The sequence below is a fragment of the Galendromus occidentalis genome, unplaced genomic scaffold, assembly GCF_000255335.2.
Source record: "Galendromus occidentalis unplaced genomic scaffold, Mocc_1.1 scf7180000077428, whole genome shotgun sequence".
NCBI classification, from domain to species: Eukaryota; Metazoa; Arthropoda; class Arachnida; order Mesostigmata; family Phytoseiidae; genus Galendromus; species Galendromus occidentalis.
This window is the reverse complement of record NW_003805416.1, coordinates 163,087-187,610: the sequence shown is the minus strand read 5'-3', so window position 1 is coordinate 187,610 and position 24,524 is coordinate 163,087. Positions and strand designations below refer to the sequence as shown.

At 52.3% G+C, this 24,524-nt stretch overlaps 6 protein-coding genes across 7 annotated transcripts in view; 2 read left to right on the top strand and 4 right to left on the bottom strand.

Moving 5' to 3' along the window:
- Positions 1-1,088: 1,088 nt before the first annotated feature.
- Positions 1,089-9,601, bottom strand: LOC108864178 (uncharacterized). Its single transcript, XM_029111263.1, has 2 exons — positions 9,491-9,601; positions 1,089-2,337 (listed from the first exon to the last, which is right to left on the bottom strand). The coding sequence occupies exon 2, from the start codon at positions 2,301-2,303 to the stop codon at positions 1,140-1,142; it is 1,164 nt and encodes a 387-aa protein (XP_028967096.1). The 5' UTR covers positions 2,304-2,337; positions 9,491-9,601; the 3' UTR covers positions 1,089-1,139.
- On the bottom strand, positions 2,568-9,042 carry ric8a (ric8 guanine nucleotide exchange factor A). The gene is made up of 2 exons (XM_029111266.1): positions 8,986-9,042; positions 2,568-5,177 (listed from the first exon to the last, which is right to left on the bottom strand). The coding sequence occupies exon 2, from the start codon at positions 4,971-4,973 to the stop codon at positions 3,405-3,407; it is 1,569 nt and encodes a 522-aa protein (XP_028967099.1). The 5' UTR covers positions 4,974-5,177; positions 8,986-9,042; the 3' UTR covers positions 2,568-3,404.
- A 3,843-nt stretch (positions 9,602-13,444) lies between the features above and the next one.
- On the top strand, positions 13,445-15,482 carry LOC108864172 (thioredoxin domain-containing protein 11-like). Its single transcript, XM_018639261.2, has one exon. It carries the CDS (start codon positions 13,445-13,447, stop codon positions 15,470-15,472), a length of 2,028 nt encoding a protein of 675 aa, XP_018494777.1. The 3' UTR covers positions 15,473-15,482.
- Positions 15,483-16,092: 610 nt separating this feature from the next.
- PIG-U (phosphatidylinositol glycan anchor biosynthesis class U) lies at positions 16,093-18,170 on the bottom strand. The gene is made up of 2 exons (XM_003742647.2): positions 17,835-18,170; positions 16,093-17,495 (listed from the first exon to the last, which is right to left on the bottom strand). Exons 1-2 carry the CDS (start codon positions 18,016-18,018, stop codon positions 16,420-16,422), a joined length of 1,260 nt encoding a protein of 419 aa, XP_003742695.1. The 5' UTR covers positions 18,019-18,170; the 3' UTR covers positions 16,093-16,419.
- A 1,719-nt stretch (positions 18,171-19,889) lies between these two features.
- LOC100898260 (hypoxanthine-guanine phosphoribosyltransferase) lies at positions 19,890-22,322 on the bottom strand. Of its 2 annotated transcripts, XM_003742618.2 has the most exons (6): positions 22,227-22,322; positions 20,994-21,287; positions 20,831-20,896; positions 20,411-20,558; positions 20,171-20,247; positions 19,890-20,057 (listed from the first exon to the last, which is right to left on the bottom strand). In XM_003742618.2, exons 1-6 carry the CDS (start codon positions 22,263-22,265, stop codon positions 20,001-20,003), a joined length of 681 nt encoding a protein of 226 aa, XP_003742666.1. In that variant the 5' UTR covers positions 22,266-22,322; the 3' UTR covers positions 19,890-20,000. The 2 variants fall into 2 exon arrangements, with proteins under 2 accessions (XP_003742666.1, XP_018494789.1); XM_018639273.1 differs by lacking the exon at positions 22,227-22,322 and having other exon boundaries at positions 20,994-21,532.
- A 350-nt stretch (positions 22,323-22,672) lies between these two features.
- Positions 22,673-24,524, top strand: part of LOC100902408 (putative sodium-dependent multivitamin transporter) — a 6,311-nt gene continuing 4,459 nt past the window's right edge. The window contains exon 1 of the mRNA XM_018639260.1: positions 22,673-22,892. The gene's annotated coding sequence lies outside the window, so the exon portion shown is untranslated. The remainder of the gene's footprint in view (positions 22,893-24,524) is intronic.

The window sequence follows — 24,524 nt, the reverse complement described above, 5'->3', positions numbered from 1 at the left end:
AGAGCTCATGTTAGGGACATTCGCGTACACTCGGATTGACCTGATCGAATGAGATACCCGCACGTATTTCCAGCCGATTCCTTGCACACAGAAGAGCGATTTGATTTTTTGGATTCGTTTTCGCTACACTCGGCTCTTGAACTTCCGAGAGATCTTCCCGGATAATGAGGTGCGTATCTTCTATATGGGAGAGCTCCGGATCGAGGCCACGGCATGAGCATCGACGCGAGGATATCGCGCCACAGCCTACGATGCCTCACGGTACCGAGCCCGTGCTGAGGAAGATCAATGTCCCGCCGGAACACCGGGTATGTCTTGAAGCATAGAGCGTCCAGAACGGTGTACTCGTGCGGACCTCGGAGGGTTCTCCCGGTTCGTCGATCAATCGGGGGCATAGACGGCCGTGTCCTGCAGGAGAAGTTTCCTCCGCAAGAGGGCTGTGAGAAAATTGTGGCATTGAAATTCAGGGCTTCAGCGTCAGATCTCTTCAGGTATATCAAGCAGTTGGAGCGGAATAAGGCAGCACTCACGATTTTCCTCGGGGGGCAGCAGCTTCTGGAAACTCCGGTGTAAACACGCCAAGTATTCAAGCTAGAACTGTGAGCGGAGTTCGACGAATCCGGGATTCCACGGACTGCAATTCTAGGTCTCCGGACAAAGAGCCAGATCTCGGAATAGCAACGGAACACTTCGCCAGGGACGGAGCAGCGAGTTTCTCCTGAAAGGTCATCTGTCACTAAGGAAGTGAGGGAGAATATCCACCAGGGGAAGGCGTAACGCGGCTCTTGTTTCCCGCAGTAATAACCGCAGACTATCACAGTCGGAATAAAGAAAAATCAGACTCCGAAATGTCCTACTCACTCTCTGCTCTAGGTCGCTAGACTCTGATGGCGATGGTGGCGAATAGAGACAACACTTGTGTCGGAGTTCCATGGTCCGGCATTCTGTAACGACCGAAGAATATTAAATGTAGCCGTCCTGTCTCATACTCAGGGGTCTCCCTCTCAGGTCTTACGCCATGATATCTCCGTGAGGGTTCCGGGAAATGAGGACTCGGTCTTCAGTTTGAAACCAGGCGCTTTATTTACACCCTTGGAATGTTTTCGAAGATTTGTGGCGATTGCTCCTCGATTAGTGGATTACGGGGCCTGAACTGTCGCCGGAAAAGTAAGCACTTCGGCCTTCATAAAGCTTAGGTCTGGGATCTTGTTTAAAACTTCTTTGGCTCTCTCGCTGAGTTCACGACCGTCTCCCGAAGTCGGGGGGCTAGACCCCTTCGACTCCTTGACGGGCTGGAGGAAGTCGTTGTTGAGACAATCGATGGCGAATCTCGGGCAGTTGGCTGGGGTTTCATCGATGCACAAGGAGCTTAAGAGGGTTCTCCTCGTGCGACTGCTGTCGTAGCTGAACAGGACGCATGGCCAATTGTCGACGTCTTCGCATCGGGCTATGTCTCTATCGACGCTTGCTTGGAAGTGTCCTGTTTCTACAGGCTGGTCAACTAGTTCCCTGCTTTCGTGGTCCACAACGATGAAGAGTTCCGCAATCAAGCTGCGGAACGACTCTGGGCTTGCAGGAGTCACCGGATCCTCCGAGGCGATCCTACCAGCGGCAAGAGATGCGTTGTCGAATTGAGCGAACTCGTGTGTCGGAGCGTTGGACGCACTGTTCCCAAGGTCGGCTTCTTCGAAGTCTCCGAAATCATCATCGTTCTCGTCATCGTGATTAACGCAGGAAGTGTCTTCTCCGCCGTGACCGACTTCCTGTGCAAGGCCATTTGTCACAACCGAGCTCTCCACCTCGTGAGCATTGGAAAACTCTCCGAAGTCTCCGAAATCATCTTCGTCATCTTTGAGAAGAATATCTTCGCCCCTCTCAGCGTTGTCTCCGGCAAGAGCTCCTCTGTCCTCTTCGACACACCCGACTCCGTTGTCCTTGACGCTGATCCCTCCTGGGTGATGGGGTCCGTCGATACTCGGAGTAATCACACTTGGACCCAGACTGAGGGCTTCCGACGCGGCGTCTGAAGGAAACGCGACCGAGTGGACGTGGCCTCGTTCCTCTATTTCGTTCGAGATAACGGAATCTACGGTCCGCTGAAGAACCTCCTCGACATCACAGTATTGTTTCTCACTTGAGGATTGCACACAGTTTTCCGATCCCGTCCCACCGATTGGATTACAGTCCGTCACGGTGTCCGACGCTATCTCGTTGGGTAGTGTCTCGGGATTCGCGTCACGATCAATGGAAGATTCGTCCGCGGGACCCTCGACGGGGATCGCGTGGGGGTCTTCTTCGTCCATCACACGGTGTGGTTTGGGCTCCTCGGCATCACATCTGTAATAAGGGATTGACTTTGTCACATCACAACACAGAAATTCGGGGCTATCTTGACACAAGCAGAAAGAAATCGAAAAAATCATTGCCAGTACACTTAGCAATCTAAACTCAGCAATCTATCGAGATCTAGTGGAAAGAGGAAGGACCTCGAATTCAACGAACAAGTCCCTAAGTCTCTCCGGAACAATAAACAGAATAGGGAAAACATCTGCTTCAGTTTATGACAATCGGGTGCGGTCTTTTGACACGGTTTATTAGGCTTTCGTTATTTTGTGTTCTCTTCTCCGTCTCAAATGATGCGAAATGTCATTCTGCGAAAAGTTAAATAGTCGTCACTCCCTGTTCCCGTTCACGAAGAGGGAATTTCCTGTCAAAATCATTTCGACCCACATGACTGAACGGAGCTTCGATGGGGTGAAGTTCGCATACTGGAAAAAGTGGAAGATTGGCTAGCACAATCAACGACTGAAATATCAGACGTTCTACAATTCGTTTAAACGTTGTTCTGCAATGCCGCCGTCCTTTGTACAGCAGAAGTGAACTTATGGATGATCATCGGAGTCGTAAAAGCAATATGCGCTAGTATTTCAAATAAGATAATGGTAGATCGAACGACTCCACGCGTAGTTGGAGGTCGCGCTCTTGCGAGCGACGCTTGTTCCCACCGAATGATTTCCTACGATGATCCGATCCTCGTCGAGCAACGATACACCATCAATACTACTGGGATGACGCGGCGTAATGTAACCAACGCGCTATAGTGGGCAGGAAGTCATCATGAACTCCACAGTCTTCCGAAAGTTTCCCCCGGTCGTCTAAACTTTTGCGAAGCGGATCAGATCCGAATTCCCCGATGGGATCCGCCGTGTCGAATTCCTCATTTCCAAGCTCCGATTCCTCATTCGGACTACGATCAATCAATCAATCAATCAACGAGTGAGCAAGCGGGCGGAGTGACACGTTGCCGTCCCCCTCCAACCACGAATTGTCCGTCCGGATAGCTCGGTCTTCACGTTTTTTCACTTTAAAATTCCTGGCTCGCGCGGCCCTCGTTCCGATTCATCTCAATCCCCCTCCGTCTGAGAGGTGTTGGGCTGAGAAAGACCATTCAATAACTCGTGAACATTGTCCACGGGATGCGGCTTGCCATCGTACACTACGCAAGGCCTGATATTGCTGCATTGGGCAAGACGGTTGATGAGTTGCAGGAGCTGCATGGCTTCGTGCTCCTTCTGCTCTTCGGTCATCTCATCGATCGGATTCGGTTTCGGCTCTTCGTAACAGCCGAGAACCGGGTTGATATTGTCCTTGTACTTGACGTACTCCTCTGTATCGCTATCTTCACTCTCAGAGGAGAAGTGTCCGTTGCCGCGTCCACCGAGCATCAGACCTCTATTGGCGAGGAGGCCTGCAGCATTGCCGTATCCCGTGTATTTGATGAGTCGGCCGACTTTCTCTTTGCAGAGCACGAACAGAAGATCCGCCGCCGTGCACTTGACTTCGGTGAGCGGAGACGTCATCAGCCTCACGAGCTTATTGCGGAGTGTATCGCCCTCTTCGGGTCGATTCATGACGTCCTTGAGAGGAGGAAGTATGCGAGCCTTGACGTATTTCCGGATGACTCGCGAACTCCGAGCCGCTTGCGAGAGCGCCACCAACACCGGAACCAGACACTCCCTCTGGTGAGGGCTCTCGAGCTTGTAGTCCAGCTGATCGAGCATTACGTCGACGGCTTCCACGTTGTAGCGCATGAACCTGTGGCTGTCCGCCGAGATCGTGGGGGTCAGGAGACCGGCGAGCGACTTTTTGCTCATGTTGCTGAGATTGTTGATAACTTCTTCGACGACCAGTTTGTCGTCCTTCATCGCCAGCAGCAGCTGACGCAGAATTGTCATCAGCTCATCGAGCTCGAGCTCTTCCTTCTCCTCCTCCTTGAAACTCGCCGTCAAATTGTACAATGCCCTCAATGTCCAGTTGATGAGATCTGCGTCGCTCTCGGGAAGTTTGTCGTGGAGATTTTTCAGAAGCGAGCATAGATTCGCCAAGCCGTCGAGCTCTTGACGAGCCACCAATCGCAGCGATGGCTCTCGCGCGGTCAAGCCGAATAGAACTCGCACGTCAAACAATTGGATCTCCGGCGATACCGCGTCTACGGTGGCGACACGGTCGATCAGCGACTTCAGCACACCGTGCGCAACCGACAAATCGCGGTACTCCTGTTCGTGGAACACCAGATTACTTATGACCTTTTCGGCTTCTAGAGCGGCAGGGGCCAGCGCCTCCGTCAGAGGACCCGAGCCCGTCTTCAGTCGAGTTATTATGCACAGTTTCTCGAAAAGATCTTTGCCGAAGACGGCGTTGGCGACTTTCCTGTCTCGACTCAGAATTCTGCAGGTTGCGAGAGCGACCATGCGATCTTCTTCTGCGGCACTGTCGAGCAGCTTCACCACATGGGGGATCTGTGGCAAGAACTCCCGCAATTGGGACTCGTCGAAAGTATACGTTTTCACGTTGGTCTCATTGAATTCTTTCAGCGCCTTCACGCCCGACTCCCAATCCAAGGACGTCGATCCTTCGGCAGTGACGCTCCCCGCGGGAAGACTCTCCGCCATCGCAGCATGATTTTCGGCCATGATCTCTCTGAACGAAAAATCGAGAGCACTAGCAGCGGTGGCCCGGAACACTGTTAAAGCCACCGGAGTCGATAGAGAAACGAATGAACTAGTCGCTCGATGTGTGGATTCTCAGGCCTACTGATGTGTGGGATCGATATCCTTCGGCTCGGGACTTCTGCTGAACTCCGCTCTTTCTAGAAGTATCCCGATTCGCCAACGTATCTGAAACAACGAATATCTTCGTCAGCGAAGCGCGCGTCGTTGCCGATGCAACAACACTCAACGAACATTATCATCATCATAACGATCATCGACATCAACGAGCACATGGAAATCAAGCGAAATACTGGGACGCTGACGAGCAGGGCTTGCGATATCAAATTAAAACAGCATGGGAGGGGCGAGATCATAAGCAGCGGACAGCATTCAGGATGTCGACGGAGGACTCTCGTAGGCACGAGATTTCGAGTCTCTAATCCGCAGGAGACGATAGAGAGCCCGACAGGATCGTGTCCTTATCATTGATTGCTCGATTCGTGGCAAGTTTCCCTAAATTGGTGCCCGGATGAGGTTTCGTAGCCTTCCAGGGCATTTTTCCCATCGCGCTCCGGAACGGGAGAGTGACTGACCACCGATCGATGCGACTGACCGAATCGAACGTCTGCTGCCTGGAGCGATTGGGTTCCTCAACGAAAAAAATGCTTTTCAACAACGGAGCTAACCTTTTCCCCGAACGGCTTTCCTCTGTCAGTCACACATGGATGCTCCAAGAAGCATAGGCTAAGACCGAAAACGTCTTAGAGTCAGTCGCAGCAATCACGAAACGATACTATCATCTACACTATAGGAACAGAGATCACGAGGGGAACATTCTCTGACACCACCGACACCAGAACGAGAAACAACAACAGAAACAACAACAACAAACGCCGACCATCGATGAGACCGCAAACTCAGACTACGAAACCGAAAGTCGGCGGCGGAGACGGTAGACGGTCGGGCAGCCGGAGAAAAGAACCAACGAATAAAAGCATTGAACGAACGAGTGAGCGAACGAACGACCGAACCCGCGCAGACCGGCAGCCAGCGAACGAGCTCCAACGGAAACTGAAACCGTTGCGTCGTTGTTCGAGCCACTCAGCCGGGCCACTCGGCCGACGGACCGAGCTACCGGCCGCTAGGCATCAGGCAGGCGGACGGTCGGACGATAGGCGCCTATGCGGCAGCCGTACGAGAATCCGTCTGAGCAAGCACGCAGGGAGACCGCCGTTGTGCAGATTGGAAAAATTTCCATGTTCGGTCCGAGTCGTCCGCAAGAACTCTCCCGCATCATTCAATCAATGGGAAATTCCTCATCAGGGGCATCCTGAACAGGGGGAGAATCCGAATCGGGAGTGCGTGCAACTGAGCTCAGCGAACCGATGGCACCCCCGGGTACACTGATCGTCAGAAAAATATAACAAATGCCAACGAATCAGATTAGGAATCATTGTTATAAGGGCCAGACAAAAACAACAGTCCAGAGTTCCTTCCGGCAACAAGCTGGCCGGGAAACGGAACGGGTTCCGAGAAAACGGTAGATTTTCGGAACGCGTCCACACCGCGCTCCATGTGACAGGAATCACGCTCAATAACACTGACCGCGTCGATCGTAAACATGGTTTACATGCTGCAGCAAAATCGATCAGGGAAGAGGCATTCGGTCAGAATGCGAGCACGCACGTTCTCCGGATAAAGGTCCTGAACCAACACAAGTGTCAACATAGTTCCTCGAGGAAACGTTTCATGTGTGCGAGCACTAGCTCATTCTATGTGGAGCGTTTTTTGAAAGCCAGTTCGAAGCAACTTAGCTTGACACAAACACTCCCGCTACCAGTAAACAATAGACACGAGCATAACAATAATAGTGAAGGTCCGGGACTCCGGAGTCGGGACTCCCAGACGGAGAGTACATCAGCCGGTTGAGAAGAAAAACACAAGCGTACACACGAACGATCTGGATATACGGACCGATGAACGCGCTCTGCCGCCGCTGATGCCGCCGTCGCTGCTGGATCTGTCCCTCCTCAGACTGCGGCGGTAGCGGCAGCAGCCGCCGGCAGCCGCTGCTCAGAGAGGCCCATTGCGAAAGCTAGCCAACCAGACAGCTAGGCAGCCATGCAGACGGCGGCGGCGGCCATGCAGATAGGCAAGCAAGTGAGCAAGCAGGCAAAAAGCCGAGCGACCAATTGAACGAAATCACTCCCCGCGACTAGTCCAGAAAGCTGACCGACTGACAGACGGAACGACGAACGCACTGACTGTCTGCCTGAACTAGGGGACGAGAAGGTCGGCCGACTGAAGATGAGCTCTCCGAGCTCGTCAGTCCGTCGACTAGTCAGTCAGTCAGTCAGCCGTACGTCTGTCAGAATGTCCGTCGAGCGGCCAGTCAAGCGCTCGCTCAGTCAGTCAGTCGGTCAGTAAGCCGGGCTTCCCCGCCTGCGCGAGCTCCATCGCCAGGGCTCTAGAACGCCTGCTGATAGAGGAACCTCGCGGACCTCCTCCGACTTCCGCGCACCCATATAGGGGTTCGCGCATGCAGATCGTTTATGGGACTCGGAGGGCTCGGGTGATCGTGGGGAGCATTGACGGATCGGAATATATAGGGGAAACCGTCACAGTCGGCGAAGGGATCTGAACTTGCACCTGAGCGTTTTCCTCCGACAGGAGTGACCCATTATCCTTGCATGGAAGTGCCGAGTTCCCTCGAGCTTTCCAGACCGATCAATGAAGATCACTAGAAGTTCAGCCCATCCGACGCCTCATAACTCATCGTTCAACCGAAATCATGGCAAGACGAATCGCGTCCAGCGACCAGACGGTGAAGCTCCGGGAAAAATTCCAGATGATCATCATAGCACGCCGCAGCTTATCCCCCTCATCCGATCGAGAACAAGAAGACGATTTCGGTTGAGGCCGAGGCCCACGGCTGATGAAATTCGAAGTCGCGCGATGATTTCTGTCCTTAGCGGCAATCAGACTCCCGCCGGCCACCGGTTCGCCCGCCAACACGCTCGACAGAAACAATGCAACTTCGGGAAACCAATGAAGTCAGCGACGACACCAACGACGCTTCAGGCCTAGCAGCAACACTTCCTGCGACGTTTGCTTGCTGCGACCGCAGCCTGTCTGGCTGCTATTGCTGCTGCTACTGCTAGAGCAGGGAGGCCCCACCAGCAGCAGCAGCAGCACTTTCACTGCATCACCGACAACGCTTTCAGCCTGATAGTCGACCGAACGAGCAAGCAAGCAAGCAGCCAGCCAGGCGAATATCCGACAGTCAGAACGAGTCCGTCCATATCCTCGATCCGGAACCGAACATACATACACGCACTCTCACCGCTAACGGGCACCCACGAGACGAGAGCTCACATCGCGACTTTCGTACATAATCCATTAATCCATCGCAGTTCTGTTTTTATTCTCGGAGGGAGCGAGCGAGCGAATCGACTTCACCTAATAGCTTCTTCGACACGGAGTTGCATAACATCAACAACAACAACATCGATAGCTAAGGCCGCAGCCTTACCAACGACGGCGACCATTCGCCGCTGTGACCAACATCGCGGCAGCAGCAGCAGCAGCCGCCGCCATCACCACCAGCGCCGATCGTACCTAGTAGCTGTAGCAGCGCACACTCACACACGAAAACCCAACACACGAACGTTCAACGACGGCTCATCGAAGCACGGTTTCTCTAGTACATTCACTATAACAGATTGGTCTCGGGCTCGAGCCCGTGCGGAGACCTCACGAGAAACCGAATATCCGCACTCGGCTGGTCCCAAGCGCCTGGGCTCCAGTCGGTCCGTCGCTCGCTCGCTCACTCACTCAGTCAGTCACTAGTGCGACCGTGGGGCGACGACGCTGCGTTTATGCTGAGGGAAACTCGCGAACGACGCATTCAATCGCGCATGCAAAGGCACTTGGGCTTGTACACAGTCCTGTGATTCGTAACACTCGATTCTAGGACCAAATGACTTCCACTCACCTAGTTGTTGCGATCCGAGAAGTCCTTGCAAGCTTCAGCCAGCACCCCAGCAGCAGACTATTTGGCTGTTCGGCGGCGGCGGGATCATCATCGTTGTACAAGCAAGCAGAGAGCGCGAACAGCGCCCTCGCACACTAAGTGCTGGTTGGATCGCTGCCGCTGCTGCCGCCGTCATCTCACGTCCCAGCAGCGCAGCCTCTTTCCAGGAGGAGACGACAGCGGAGCGCAGCAACAACAACAAAAATACGAAAATGCACCTCGGCGACGTTTAGGTCCAGACCAGCCGCGCGGAGTATACGCGGGAGACGATCACTGCGACCGTAAGAACAGGGGAACACGATCGGGGAAGATCACCGGGGATCAGAATAATCAGAAATCTTCAGCTTGCCTCTCTCGAAGAGAGACGACGCGTTCAAAAAAACACCGTCACAACGATTCTCCAAGTCAGACGAGCGTCCAGCTGTCAGAGTTCATCCTATCCAGGGTTCGGGCTCGGGAAACTTACGTGAAGGGAAATTATTGCACACGTCCTCTCGTTGACAGCGCAGCTGTTGCTGCTCAGCGCGAGAGAGCTGGATTGCAAGCACTTGCGTGCAACAGCAGCACCATCACACACAAACACACGCACGCTCACTCACTCTCACCCTCGAAGTAACGCCGTCTTGGGCGAACGCTCAGATATTAGCGGGATGTGTTTACGTTCACTGCTCTTCCTCAGAGGAGCAGCAGGCTAGGCTGCCCAGGAGGAGTGAGGTCCCCGAGGTCCGCCCATGGCAGCTATAGGTGTCGAGGCTGAGCTCTACCCATGCACCCTCTCGAGAAGAGGAGCTTCTGACTGATTTAATCAGTTTTCGGTGAATCAAAGCGACAAGAGGAACTAACGATATCCGCGGGACATGATCGACGAAGAGCGTGGAAATTTTAATGAGAGGAGGAGAATTGCGATGGGGGATGATAGCGATGATCTCTGCAGGATGAGTGAGCGGGCGGTCACTTGTATTACCCCGAATCCGGATTTTCGGTGGGAATGAATTCGACATCGAGCAGGCGAAGAATACACACGACCTTTACCCCCCCCCCGATCGGAGCGGGAGAATCATTCGTCGGAATGATAGAGCCAATTGTCAGCGCCGTCGGTATTGTACGCATTCTCGGTCTGAAAAATTTAGGACCCCAGTGAGAGTACCTTCTGTGTTCGCTACTCCGCAACCATCCCGGAGGAGCGTGGGCACGATCGTCTCCTAGGAGCCTCCTGTACTAAGGAGCTCGTGCTTATATCTGACGCTGATCAAAGAGGGATATCGAAATTAGCGATGCTTATTATTATTATTATTATCAATCATCACCGAGAAAAAGTGTCTCTAGGAATTATCAGACTGGAATGACGGCTCTGCCGCCGCGTGTCCCACCCGTGTACTGGATCGATCGACGAAATATCGCGGTGAGAAAATTTCCCAGCATCGAGCTTCGATTTCATTCAATCGCCGAGCTCGGAACTTCCTTAGATACAGTCTTTAAGCGTATGGAAACGTCATAAGATGGTGCGACGAGTTCAAATCAGGAGCTTGCTCGGGATTCTCTATCGGGGGAGGGTTGAAAGGACAACCCGGATTTAGAGGCAGAAAATGAGGCAAAAAGTGATGACGCGCCCTCTCAGGTTCTATACCTCCGCATTACGACAGAAAGCGATTGGTCTTCCACCCCCTCCCCTTCCCTTGAGCAGGAATCAGGGGTCCATGCATCGCCTCATCGGATCAGAATCAGGGAACAGCTGAGCAGGATTCATGCTCCACGACCCTAAAACTTGTGCATCGCATACATCGGAACCGGTCTCTTTACATTCTTGGCGCGACAACGCGATGCCTGACGGGGAGGTATAGCTCCGCAGAGGTGAAACTCGGAGCGCCAGGAAGCCCTCGCTTAAAATTACCTGGGGAGCTTCCAGAAATTACATACCTCCGATGGTGTCGGGCAATCAAAATAGAGAATCTTCGCCGACTTCGGACGGCAATCGGTCGGCGCTGACTCGACTCGAGGGAGAGAGCTATCTTCCAACGAGCCATCCCTCCCCCAGAATCGCATTCTCCATGCAATGGATGTGATGAACGATATGTGAATACCGGGGGCGATACGGCGACCTAGGTCCCTAAGGGCCCCAGTGTACCGAGAAATGATCGACAGAGGGTCGACCCTGAGACTGACCGAGTTTTTTAAGAAGAGGAAAACTAGCTAGAGAGTTTCATTTTGCACAATTTCGACCATTTCAGCGTCCCGAAGATCCACAACGTATCATCTTGGTATCGTCATCGTCTAATCACGGAATGAAAGCAGCCTATAGACGGAGAACCCTATTCGAGCTAGTTCTGTATTATTCTCGATTCGAAGACACCCCTTGATCCTCGATCGTTCGATTTTCATCGAAGTAGTTTTTCGGCGGATGGGGAATCGCTGGACAACGGAAGGCTTCGGTCATCCGTCAATGTGAATAGCATGGTTGAACGCCCTTATTCCTCCCAGGAACCCCATGGGAGGAAGCAGAAATATTTGTTCGGCTGCAATCGAAAGAGTGAAGATCGCTGCGGATTCATGCGCTGATGATCATGAATCATGAGGTTGGTTTCCTCATGCATACTAGCGTCAGCAAGCTAGATCATATCGGAGAATGCATGCCGGTAGCACCCTCAAAGAGCTTGCAATAGTTGCACAGATCATCGGTGCTCGAATTAGAGCGGTCGAAGTTGTTCGCGGCTCTCGCATGGTCCACGATCTCCCGCAAAGAAATTGGCCACGAATGAGGAACGCCGCGGCGGGAAGGTTTGAATGTTGCAGTAACGATGTGAGTAACGATAGAAGGCATGGAGTAGAGAAAATCCCCTCTTTCGAGATGCATTGAGCCCCACGCGGACTGCTGCAACCAGCTTATCTATCCGATGCGATGCACGATCTCGATCCAAATGAAGATATCTTCTGGAACGCGTTCGACTGACAATGAGCAGTTCGAGTCGGTTTGTAACAACAATAAGTGATGAGTTATCACTTAAACGGATATTCCACACGGTAGCCGCAGCCTTGCTTCTCCTTGTAATTCTACGTGGAACTCAAAATCAACCCCGTCGATCCCCCTGAGAGATCCACGACGAGGGAGGAAGGAGTCGGGAATACAATCAGCTTCCCGGTCATTGAGACGTTGCCGTGAGAGGAAAAAAATCCATCCGATTTTATAGAGCGGGCTGATCGATCTTGGGTGTCATTGTCGATATTCGCCGAACGAAATCCGTGGCGTAGATCCCCCTTATTCGCGACATCGACCGTGGCGTCTCGTTCGCTCCATTGAGGAGGGGGGGAGGGGAACGCAGGCGTTTGCAAGAATATCTCCGCGATCGTCCTCTGAGAAGAAGTAAGGGAGCGATTAGGCAATGAGACAGGGAGATTTTGCAGCTCACAGACGTAGAGCTTCACCTTGCTTTGCATTGCGTAGCGCGCTGTCGCTCCGCCCTGCTTACCCTTTCCCCTGGAGTTAAACATTCTGTGTTTGACAACACGAGACGACGATTGCAGATTGCAACATATCTTCCCCTCTGATCAACATGGGACTGAGTCTGATCATGCGACGATTCTGGATCATGAGACCGAAATGACCGGTCGATTTTCGTGCCAGGAGGAAAAGAGACGCGATCCCGTACATCGACCGGCCGAGGCAGCGGTCGGAACTGATTCCGACGATCAGCACGTCAGCCCGCCTCTTTCCCTCGAATCCGTCTGCGTTTTCACTGTCGTCTCCGATAAATAGATGAGAGATCCGCCTCCCCGTGGGGAGAAAAATGTTCTCTCGCACTTAAACGTCATCTTAGACTTGACCAGCGGCTGTCCCTGTTAGGTATTGTAGCAAAAACGTGCTTTTCGATAACAGTGCTGCTGCTGCGAACATCATCAGGGTGACGAAGACAGTACTCACTGAATCTTCAAATTCCGGCGGATCGCCGGGAAACTACTCCGTTCAGGAGTCGAGAGTTCTGACTACGCAGTCGACCCCGACTGCTCTCTTCCCAGCAGAGAAAGCAGCTGCCGGCTTCGACTCGCCGTCGAATGACCGTTCCCGAGACGGGAGATTCTTCGGATCATATTTCTACTCTCTTCGTGTTTCTGATACACTGATCCACTGGTCAGCTGTTCATCATCCGTGTAATATTGCTCGGAGTGGAGCATAAGTCGTGCGCTTCGCATGAGTTCGTTCAGAATTCGTCAGAAATCACGGAGGCACGTCGACCACTCGACAGGTATGGTTGGGGTCGAGAGCATCAGGATTCTGGGAGTGCATCGCTTTCGGAGAGTCTCTAAAAACATATGAGAGATCGTGTTCCCCATTTCCCGGGGAGTGGACCTCAGATATTATCTGAGAACTTCATTGAGAAAGTGCTTCTTCCATAGGAGTCCTCATGGGGAGTGAGTGACCGGGGAAATGGAGCCAGGAGACCGGGCCAGCTCTGATTCGGATCAAACGATTGAGGCGACTGAAGATAGCTCTGACAGCCATGATGTGCAAACGTTTCTTGATACACCTGGAGCCATCGAGGGGGCTCATGGAACGTTAGGAGAAGCCACAAGACCTGGACGAGATCAGAGCATCGCACCCGTACCTGATAGACCCGTCGATCCCGACGCGGACTCGATCGAGGAGGAGGTCGTCGAGCATCAGACGATAAGCATGGGATCGCGGCTTGCGAGACTTAGACCGGTGATATTCATCATATGCATATTCGCGCTAGGAGTCAATCATTTGAGGTGCTCGCCACAAGCCATTCTGACGAGAGGTCTACCTGAAGCAAGAGCAGTTCACCAAAACACCGCTTATCTCGACGTTTACGATGGCGATCTGAGCAGGGTCTTCGAAGAATTCCTCCGACATGAAATGACTGTCAGCCTGTACTACGCACCATGGGATGCCAAGAGCTTGAAATCCCTCAAGATTCTCGACGAGCTAGCGAAAGGAATTTCCGACGTCCGATTCATTGCTATCAGCTGTTGGCAAAATCCATCATGTACCAAATACTACGAGTTCAAATTCTATCCGTCTGCCAGTGTCTACGTGCGTGGGCTTGGCAGCATTCAGTACCCGATGGGGTCGATATCGAAAGAGTACTTGGCGACTTTCATCTACAACATCATAAACCCTATAAGTGTGATCAGTGAAGCCAGTCAGTGGTCTCAAATGAGAGCCAAGCACTTCGCTGTCGTCACTGCTCCCATGGAACACTTCCAATTCGCATATACGCTGGCACTCGAAGCGTTGAGGCGAGATCCTCAGCAGCGAGTTGGCTTTGCGATCTTGAGAGATTCTCGCCTCGCACCCGCCATCCGCCTGCACCTGAGCAACGAAACGCTCGAATACACCGAGGAAGCGAATCCCACAGTCGGAGCTGTTGCCAAGTGGATTTACTCGAAAGCGACGGAACCTTACACCGTTTTGGGCAATCCGGGATTCAAAAGTGCAAGATTCCGTCAGGCAATCAACGGGACTCGGGCGTTCGCCGTCATCAAATCTCCGCCCTCGACGAGGCTGAACGTGCAACTGCACTTGATGTCCGCAGCGCTATTCGGTTGTCAAGACTCCCCTTCGAACCATACGAGGGATATGCTTATCTCTCTGATCATGAGACTGCAAGCTGAATCGTCCGCCTGTAAGAAGAATTCGAGCCCAATCGAATGCGTTTCGAACGGAAACCACTGCCTCAAGCTCATGGCGAGTGTATCTTATCGCAAGCATTGGGCTGGCCACATCACGCAATATTGTCGCGAGAGCGAGCAGGAATTGTTGAAACGGAGCGAACGACAGAAGTTCTGTTTGACTCAGTGGGCGCTCCCTGAGAAAGAAGCTTTCACTACCGATTTCCAGCTATATGGTCTCGCATGCGGCCGCGAGGACCGATTCCGAATTATAGTGCTCGATGCAGCTCTCTTCGAGAGCATGTATCCCGCGGAAGCTCCGGTCGTCATCTTCGACACGGTGGAAGAAGTCAAGTATCTACTGCCCGAGGATCAATTCTCAGCTCGAGGCATCGAGATCTTCCTCCGAAAGTTTCTGACGAAGTCCAATGAGATATTGAAGAGGTCCACCAGCTTAGTCCGCACTGATCTGTTCCATTCGAAAGCCGAGGACTTCGTTCCCCCGAACCGAACGCCAGGCAGTGCCATACACGATACCGTCGTTCTGTTCTATACGAACTGGTGTGGCTTCTGCAAAAGTTTCACGGCTGCGTACTTCAGAGTTGCTAATTTCTTCGGGACGGCCCCCATATCCTTCCGTCGCGTCGACGCCGAAGGAAGCCGTTTCGAAGACATTAAGTACGCACCGGATAGTTATCCTCAGGTTGTGTTCTTCCCAAGAAACAGTTCCGACAGCTTCCGGTATCGAGGTCCCTGGAAAGCTCAAGGACTCACCCGGTTCATTTTCGAGCACTGCAATGAGGATGTTCTACAGTCGTTCTGACGATACTTAGTCGTGTCAGCATTCTGTGATCTAGCATTGTTCGAGGGGAATGGGGAGCGGCGTCGTTTCCGTTTCGAGCCTCGAGCGATATTTTAGCGGACAGGTCGGAGATTTTTCGACGAAATAGTTAGTCGACCGCGACTCGAGGGTCGAGTCGTGGTACTTATTTTTCTACTTGAATAAATTATGAGTGAGCCATGAGTCATTCATAAGGGACTCGTCTCTTCCGCAGAGAGGGGAATAACTCCCCTTCCTCTGCACACAGGCTCACTCGCTTGTTTCCCACCTTTGGGAACCGAATTTTAGGGCTCAGGCCTTATCGATTAAGATCGGTCAAAAAAGGGGATGCGCGGGGATGACACGAGAAGGTTTTTTTTTTCAAGCGAATGGGAAGAAGGTTGTCTTTTCCCTCAAAAGTACGTGGACGGGGTAGATTTCCAGATAGCCAGAGGGAAGCGAATCGAATCCGGAGTTGGGCCGTCCGCGCTAATGGAGCAGATCGTCGAGGAGCCGTTATCCTTTATCAATCATATTAGCCATTATCATTCATATTGACCCTACAATAGGGCCTTCCATCTACTAAGCAATGCGCCGGGCGTGATGATTATTTATCGAGAGACTTTGGGAGTAGCAGGGGGCCGTCTTCACTCGGTTAGATCTCGTAGAGCTTCAGAATCCCTCCGGTTTATTTCTTAATCAGGCTGTACAAGACTATATACACTGTGATGACTGATTTTCGGAATTCTCTAACGTCGGATGTCACGGTGACGAAATGTTGGCATCGATCTCTCCTCCTCTCGCTTTCAATATCTTACAATGAGGGAAATGTCCGCGAGCCACCATTTTTCTCCTCGTCCATATCCGGTCGGCGAATCCTTGCGACTCCGTTAGTCGCTAACGTATGGCGAGACTATTCAGCTCGCCGCAAAACGTTTGCTCAGAACGTTTTATTCCAGCGTAAGCTTCTGTTTTTTGGCTTCGAACTCCTTCGGGTCTCCGTGCTGGAGATAGAACTTGCGCTTCATATCCGAGACGAGCATGTCGGTCAGAAGGAAGACTTGAGATACATTGTACACGAGAGTTATCGCGAAATAGAAATTGGCGTTCCCCGAGTAGGCAAACAGCCATTGATGCCACATGATTGGGGCCAAGACGCAAGAAACCGCGATTGCGGCGAAAACGATCACCACCTGCCGCATCAAATCGAAAAGATGCCGGAAAATGGGGAGCAACGAAGAGTAGAGGGCGAAATCCGCCAAGCTGGGATAGGGCTTGAAAACCGAGACGATCAGGAGCAGCGACCAGTACAGGAGCAGGGGATCTTTTCGCAGGCGAACACTCAGCGGCAGAACGTATATCAACACGTTAAGGTGGAACACGCATAGGAAGAACCAGCGGAAGTGCTCGAAGAGCTCCGTGAAGAAATACCAGAAGAGTCCCACGTTCGGAGTGAGATCGGTCACAGCCAGCTGAAAGTAGTAGGACGAAATGTGCGAGTCACTGTTGAAGCTTATCAGCTGAGCGAGGATTGCGACGTAGGCCGAAATGAAGAGGAGGCACGGCGTCCGGTGTCGAATGAACATCATCGCAGGTACCACGAGAATCACCGTGTGAAGACATCGCGACGTCAACAGCGCGAGGGTAACTGTACTCAGCGGCCACACACCGTATACCATCGCGAATAGGCTCAGGCAATGGAGGAAATTGTCAAAGACCGATGTGTTCTGAGACACGCACGATAGGATGTTGAACGGCGAGAGACAATAAACAGTCAGCACGAACAAGGGAATCTGTCTAGCAACAGGTATTGTGAGCACAAGTTTGCGAGACGACTGGGCTTTCGACAGGGAGCGGTCTTGATGCAGAAGAATTTGTACGCATTTTTTCGAGGCTGCATACAGAATCAGGCCCGTCAGAAGATCCATCACGATGAAAACGTGCTTGAGTGCGTTCCCGTTCCGGAATAGATAAATGAGCATCGAGTAGAATTTGAGCGACAGATACGGCTCATGGAGGATGTCTCCTGGAAAAAAACGAGCAAGATCAGTCACGGGAAAAATTCCTCGCCATCTGCGATTATTCCGAGATGGGTTAGAGCCGCAGTGCTCCGACCGCGCTCGGTTCGCGAGGCCGGCCATCAGGGGGCGATACATGTTTACGGATTGCGTGACACTTCAGAGGCAGGAAACGCATGGTTCGACGAGCAAGTCCGGCGCGACATAAAATATGTCGTTCGAGATGCCACTCACGTATGATGTATGAATACCAGTTCGGGCGGGTCCCCCAAAGGGAGCCCGGATCCCTGTACCGCTCATGGGGGTGCCTTCCGTTCAAAATCGAACGCCACTCGGACGCTACTCACCGGAATATGGATTGATTCCATGCTTGAGGAGAAAATGTCCCTCTACGACTCTCTTCCATGAGTTCAGGGGTGTCGAGAGTTCAACCCGATCGGCGATTCGGGCGCTGTAGTTCGATAGGATGAGCGCAAGCCGTAGAAAATATCCCCCGAACAGAACCAAAGCCGCATTGACGGGGGCTGCCATTTTTTGTCAACCCAGACACACACAACATAAACACCTCATCACGGCATGCGGGGCTCCCTCAACTCGGGACCATCTCTCGGGACGCGCGCAGTACGGATCGGGAGCGCTCTGGATAATGTTTCTCGACGATCACGTTGGTCTTCGGTCGAACGGGGTTTGTTTGCATCGGCCGCTGGCAGCTGATGTGGATGCCGAGCGAATGAACGTAGTAGAGAGCCGTTGTGGCACGAAGCGTGGTGCGCTGCGCTCTCTCCACCGTGTCGAACGAACTGAACGATGGAAACCGGCTACGGACAATCCGGCGGAGAATGCGGTGACGACGCCGGCGGGCTGCCAAGCGGCCGCTCATCTTCTGAGGGGTACTCTGACGGTATATCACTGGCGGGACTGGGGGGTGACGATCACGATACCTATTGGAGAGCGAACAGGACGGAATCCGGGAAGGAAGGGTTGGACCGGTCGAGAGAACAGCGGAGCCGTTGCTTCTCATCATCATTCGTCATCATCTTTGCTGGTAGCTCGGTCCGAATCGGTTAATTCCTCCATCTATTCTTCAATTCGCAAAGATCGCTCCTGGAAATCGATTCCGACATTAGACGCGGCACGGCGACGAAACGTTATTTTCAACCGGGTCCGACTGCCCGCTCGAGGATCACTCCGGAAAATTCGAGTAAAGGAATAACGGTCGCCGAAGACGCGAGACGATGTTGTGCAGAGTCTCACGAAAGTCCTCGGTAGCCGCTCTGATTGGATTCAGCGGCAGACCGGCAGGATACCAAGAGGAAGAGCTCGGAATTTCTGGAGAAATACTGGGCCCAGCCTCAGGGATACTGCTCGCCATCCTCTCACGGCGAGCATCGGCACTTCCGCTTGTTCGGTGTCCTTTGGCTATATATCAAACGATTCGATGGCTATACATCCGGATATGAGGAACCAGACATGTGGTCCGGGAGGATGTGCTGTAACGACGATTGAGCGAGCTTAGGTCTCAAACAGGCATGAGCGGATCGCGTGGCCGGCATTCACGTTGTAAACCGTCGGTTCTCTCAAAACTCAAGCGATCGAAAGTTCATTCCTCGATCGCTCCATTCCCGACTGTCCGGCTTGTAACAGCTTGACTGAAAAACTCTTCATGTGAAATGTCATCGGTGGTCCAGAGCAGAAGGGTACGCGGTCAGGGTCAGAGAGCCGAAATCAGGAAATCATCGCACCTCAATCAATCGTAATACGACTTCCGTCGGCAGAATGCCGGCTCTTATTCACGAACTGTAGCTCGATGAAAACTGCATCGATTGACGAGAATTCGCCGGTGGGTATGGCAAGGCACCGGTCAGTTCTCCGCGTCCCGCCCGTCATATGTCCACTACATGTGGCTCGTCGAGAGCATATCCGAAGAGCAGAAAGAGAGAAGCTTCGAGGGGCACGCTTCATCGATAACCCGGAAGAATCGAAATGAGGTGTAGGCGATGGAATTGGAGAGATTCTTAAGCTCGGACTCTGTCTGTCAAGAATTAAGCAGCGATATACTCTCCGATCTCGCCGGACTCCAGCTGGAAGAGGACCGCGATGATGGGATGAATCAGATGGATAACCTCGCACGCCATATCTGATCGTGAGCCACGCCTGCGACCGTGGGCTCGATTCCTTTTAGGTGCTACGGTCTTTCCTCCATCGACCACGTTGCCTCCAATAAGCTGCGCGTATTTCGACACTCGAGATACATTTTCCACAAACAGTCGAACTTTTCGATATTCAAATCGATTATCATCATGTGTTTTCGAATCGTCTCATATCATTCCAAGGAAAAACTTTTGAGCCTTGTATATTACCCTGTCATCCAAGAAGCGGAAGAATCTGGAGGAATACCCCGATACGAGATCCATTCCATTCGTTCAATATGTAGATGGATATTTATTTTTAAAGAAAGGTATAATGAAGTTTTTTTTCCGGTACTGAACGAGATCGGGCATTCCCTTTTCGGGTTACATCGGGTCGTTCGCATATTTCTTGCGTCCGGTGTCACTTATCACGCAAACGTGCTGAAATTCCGAGAGAAATCTCTGATATTCGAGGCATCTCTTATTCACATCCGTTACCCGAGGCTTTCCATGATCCCTCTGCGAGATCTTGAGCTATTCTTCCCTCTACTTACGCTTAGGTCTCTGAATCTCTCATTGTAATCTAGAGCGTACCCAACCAGGAATCGATCGGGTGTTTCGAAGCCTACATCTGGAAAGATGGAAAATACCGTGGTATGACGGTGGTCGCTTCAAACCTCCGCAGACTCGTGGGATTTAATGCGACTGTCGGCATGTTTCATTTTCCACTGCGTAAAACACATCGACACTTTTTTTAGAGTTTGCATAGAGACCGTATCGGATACGGCGCTTACAGTCAGGCTTGTATCCGTTGCTAAGTGGCGTCCTCTTAACAAAGAGGGAAGCGACCTTGACCTCCCGGGGCTCGTAGAGTTTCAGATGCTCGAGGAGGGCGACCATAGTGCGTCCTGTGTCGATGATATCTTCGACGATGAGTACGTTCTGTAATCATAAGAGAGAAGTTCGAATCGTGTAGGCACCAATTCGAACAGTATTCATCGAGATTTTCCGGACATGGAATATTCGCTGGCCCCTCCTGGGGATCCCGAAGGCCGATCGCACGAGCGACGGGAGCTTTACGTATCGGCCAAGGATTATCGGAATATGTTCGGGTCAGTCGGTCTCCAAGTGAGCGGCAGCACCAAGCAGTTAGGTGTTAAGTCATGGAACCATTTTGAATATGTTGTGTGGACTCGGAGCCTGAGATTCCTTACCTTCCCTCGAATGTTCTCAAGGTTGTCGAGTCCAATGACTCTCACATTGCCGGTTGATTTATCGTCCTACGGAAGGAAGTCTCCATGAATTCGGAGAGCGGGTTTGACTCCGGTGATTCGAGCCGAAATAGCGAGTCTCTTTCGAAGTTCCCCAAACACATACCACGTAGCTTTGTATCCTGATAAAATCAGTGGAGAACGGAACCGAAGACTGCCCGCTGAGCCGATTGTACTGCCGAACTCGATCCAGGAGGTCTGCGAAAAACTTATAGCCACCCTTGAGAACACAGAGCGCCCGGAAACTTTGATCCTCGTAGTGTATGGCTATGTCCTTCGCCAAACGTTCAACCCGATCGAGGATCAAACCGCAAGGGAGGAGAATCTCAGCGAGGTCTTCGGTGTAATGAGCTGGGACGCAGAACGAATTGAGAGGGTAACCTTTAAAATTGTCCGGAATCTGCAAAGCGGTCGAAGGTTTGTGAAGTTCAGACATCTTCCGGTGGCTTCGGACAGAAGAACACCCCTTCGACGGGATGGTCGGTGTCTGCAGATCCAGCTCAACTGATCGTTCGACCGTTGCGAGTATTTCGGTAGGCATGACGGTGTCGATCGCCAGACAACGCGGCACCAGACAGAAGGAAGGCACAATCCAGAGTGGAAGCCACGGACTCGTCTGCCGACGTTTATAGAGTTCCAGAGAGGGCCGCCTCCATATTCATCGATCTCTCCGCTGAGGAGCGGATACATGATGGGGTCAGCTCCGAAAAGAGAATGGTCACTTGAAAACCATCCCTGCTGAGCACTGCATTTTTCCGTGAGAATAATGACTCTTCTCGAAATTCTCAAGCACCTGATTAAGGAACCGAAGCGCAAAGATGAGCTCCCTGTTGAACTCGTCGCACCGAACTCTCGCGTGGGAATGTTACTATTTATAGAGGCTTGAAAAGATTTGATACCGAACCGAGATTCTGCGCCGCGAGTATCAAGTGATGGGGAGCAAGCAAAAAGAAAAGAGAAAACCTTGTTCCCCCCTCCCGCTTAAAGAATCCTGCAGGCAAGGTGTTCGTTATCCGAGGAACCGATGTCCGAAAAGACTCATCCCTCACCATCTAGCGGAATTTCTCTTGAATCATCCCTTCCCTCTGAGAGGCATTCCGATATCGAGCTCTTACTCAGGCGTGGATCAAGAGCGCTTGAGACGGCTCCATCGAGGAGGCAGCCCGAAGTGAAAGCAACCGGCAAGGGGGACAAGACCCTGTTCTCTGTCCGGAGCCCTCCGAATTCAGACATTGGAATTCGTTCCTAGGACACCGCAAAGCCGCGTCCTGCTCTCGCTCGAATGGAACACCCAATCCTCGCATCCGTCGCGGTTTAGGGAACGGTACTCTCAGATTACCTTGATCACCAAAGAGTTTCTGCGTTCCTCAGCTTCCATCTTTCCGAAGCAACGAGCACCAGATGTTTCGTCGAATGCCGACTTGACAAGTTGTTGTCACTTGCTCCAAAGCAAAACATTCATAAAGCTGGCGTGCCGCCTACCGGCTGCCTTGATCCATGGATCGGCCTCTTTCCATCATACCCTCTCTCGGTTGCCAACATCCCGCGCGACGATAAACACAATCGAATAATTCCAAATCCGAGAACTCTCTTCGGCGCATCGCCTCTCGACTCTTTCGTGGAATAGTCCCGACTGAGTTGATTACTGCCTCGACTCACATACGTCACGTCGAAATCGCCGGAGTTCTGTTCGCGCGGTAAGCGAGATCGGGAAGCGGGCGGGCGTGCGTGCGCGCGCGCCACAACCCTGCTAGTCGAGTTCTACTCTCTGTCAGGTTACTCTCGCTCCCCTACAGCATGGCCGGCTCGAAGGCAAGAACCGACGACGACCACTGTCCCACCATCACTGCCACCAGTTGTCTTCCTTGCCAGCCAGCCGAACGCTCTTGGACTCGCGTCCTTCGGAGACTCAACCCGGAAGCGTGAATTTTTTCCGGAGATCAGGTTCACGGAGTGAGTTCCGTGAGGTCTTCGGCCCGTTTGCAAGGAAGCGCGCATTCGACACGTGAGTAAAGCTCAGCTCTATCTCTAGCCGGCAGGCTTGACACGTTCGATGATACGAGCAGCGCTCAGCCACTTTGAGTGTGGGTTCCAAATGAGCGAAGCCCAACATTATCCGATGTGACGAGTTGATGCTTGAGCTCGATGTTCTTCCCCATGTTCTTCGGGGCTTTCGAATCGGGAAAACTCTCAGCAGGATGATGATGATCAGGAGCTGGCGGAGCGCCCTAGAGCAAAGAAAATCTACTCGTCCCGGAGGGCCTTCGCCGAGTCGATGTGAATCGATCCGAAATGTCAGAATCATCGGCTTCAATCAACTGTCACTCGACGGTTCACAGAATTCTGTTCCCTCTCGCATCATGATACGATCCGCTCGTCCGCTTCCCATTAAATTTTCCCAGAGGGGAGTCCTCCAATGATTATCTGCGTGCGCCAACCTTCCCCGAGAAAGCTCGGTGGAGTTCCTTCCCTCTACGTCTGGCTATCCATTTTGTCTAGCAGTCTTGGAAACCCCGAGAAATACGATCAGCCGCTCCTCTGAGGAAGAAATTTGAATCCAGTCTATTTTTGAGGTCCTCCATCCCAAGATAACCGTATAGCCGCTCTAGAAACTTTGTTCGAGACAGATCGAAACCCTCCGAAGAGCTCACGGCGTCGAAGGAAAAACTTCCTTCAAGGTCTCCACGGGTCGATTCGTTCTCACGATTTACGTACCAGACGTGGGCGTCGGGACCACGACGACTGCGGTGTATGACATCGCTTGAGACCCTTATGGCTCGGACGAATTAGTGTCTGCATCTCATCGTCCACCTTGACAAGCTCGTCTCGATACGCTCTCGGTTGTTCTTTGGCTCCGTCGCCCCGTCTGGACTGCCTCGATCCGAATCCATACTCAGTGCGTTGGTGAGCCCGTCGCGTCTCGGAGGAAGAAGCTTGCGTCGAAGAAACAACGCGACCCATTCCCTCGGTCGAGACCTATCGCATCAGGCTTCGAGATTCGCGCTGAGGCGGTACATCTGATATGACGGATAGATTGTGTCATCATCCGCCCGAGAGTATGCGCCAAGCTGTCCATGCTAAGGTAATCGGCGGCGAGGAAAACATTTTTGAGACGAACCACCTGTTGGAAGCCCTAAGATTTTTCTACGGAAAGCTTCAGGCATAAAGGTTCTACTTGAGCAGTTCTCATCGAGGGATTCGGAATCAATGAGCTTGAAAAAGGGCATTTATCGCGGAGAGCCCATGGCATGAGCCGATCAGCTGATCAGTGTCGCTCTTATCTTCGCCATGACCCAAATATCCGCCAATACCTTGCTCGCCCTGCAGCGAAAGAGGCCTTCTTCACACTCGTTCGGGCAATTCCACGTACCCCGCATGAAGTCGTAGACTATATGTTTCCTGCTGCCTGGATCAGTATTCGCTGTTATCCGACCTCAACGGAGGCCTCATGTTGGACACGCCAAACAAGAGGCCTTCCCTGCGGACCAGAGCTGCGAACCAGAGCTGTCTCTCTCGATGACTTCGAGATGGACGGAGAACACTAAGGAGACAACTAGGACCTAGAGGAGAGATTGAGTACTCGACTCTCGGATGGAGTTGGATGCTGACTTCGTGAAGCCAGGTGGTCGGAGGTACA

Excerpts from the sequence above, each read along its gene's own strand:
- LOC108864178 (XM_029111263.1), bottom strand. The coding sequence starts at position 2,303 with ATGGACGAAGAAGACCCCCACGCGATCCCCGTCGAGGGTCCCGCGGAC.
- ric8a (XM_029111266.1), bottom strand. The coding sequence starts at position 4,973 with ATGGCCGAAAATCATGCTGCGATGGCGGAGAGTCTTCCCGCGGGGAGC.
- LOC108864172 (XM_018639261.2), top strand. The coding sequence starts at position 13,445 with ATGGAGCCAGGAGACCGGGCCAGCTCTGATTCGGATCAAACGATTGAG.
- PIG-U (XM_003742647.2), bottom strand. The coding sequence starts at position 18,018 with ATGGCAGCCCCCGTCAATGCGGCTTTGGTTCTGTTCGGGGGATATTTT. Across the intron at positions 17,496-17,834 it reads TGGAATCAATCCATATTCCG|GAGACATCCTCCATGAGCCG; the intron begins GTGAGTAGCGTC and ends GTTTTTTTCCAG.
- LOC100898260 (XM_018639273.1), bottom strand. The coding sequence starts at position 21,428 with ATGCCTACCGAAATACTCGCAACGGTCGAACGATCAGTTGAGCTGGAT. Across the intron at positions 20,559-20,830 it reads TTGAGAACATTCGAGGGAAG|AACGTACTCATCGTCGAAGA; the intron begins GTAAGGAATCTC and ends TTATGATTACAG. Across the intron at positions 20,058-20,170 it reads AGAGATTCAGAGACCTAAGC|CACGTTTGCGTGATAAGTGA; the intron begins GTAAGTAGAGGG and ends TCGGAATTTCAG.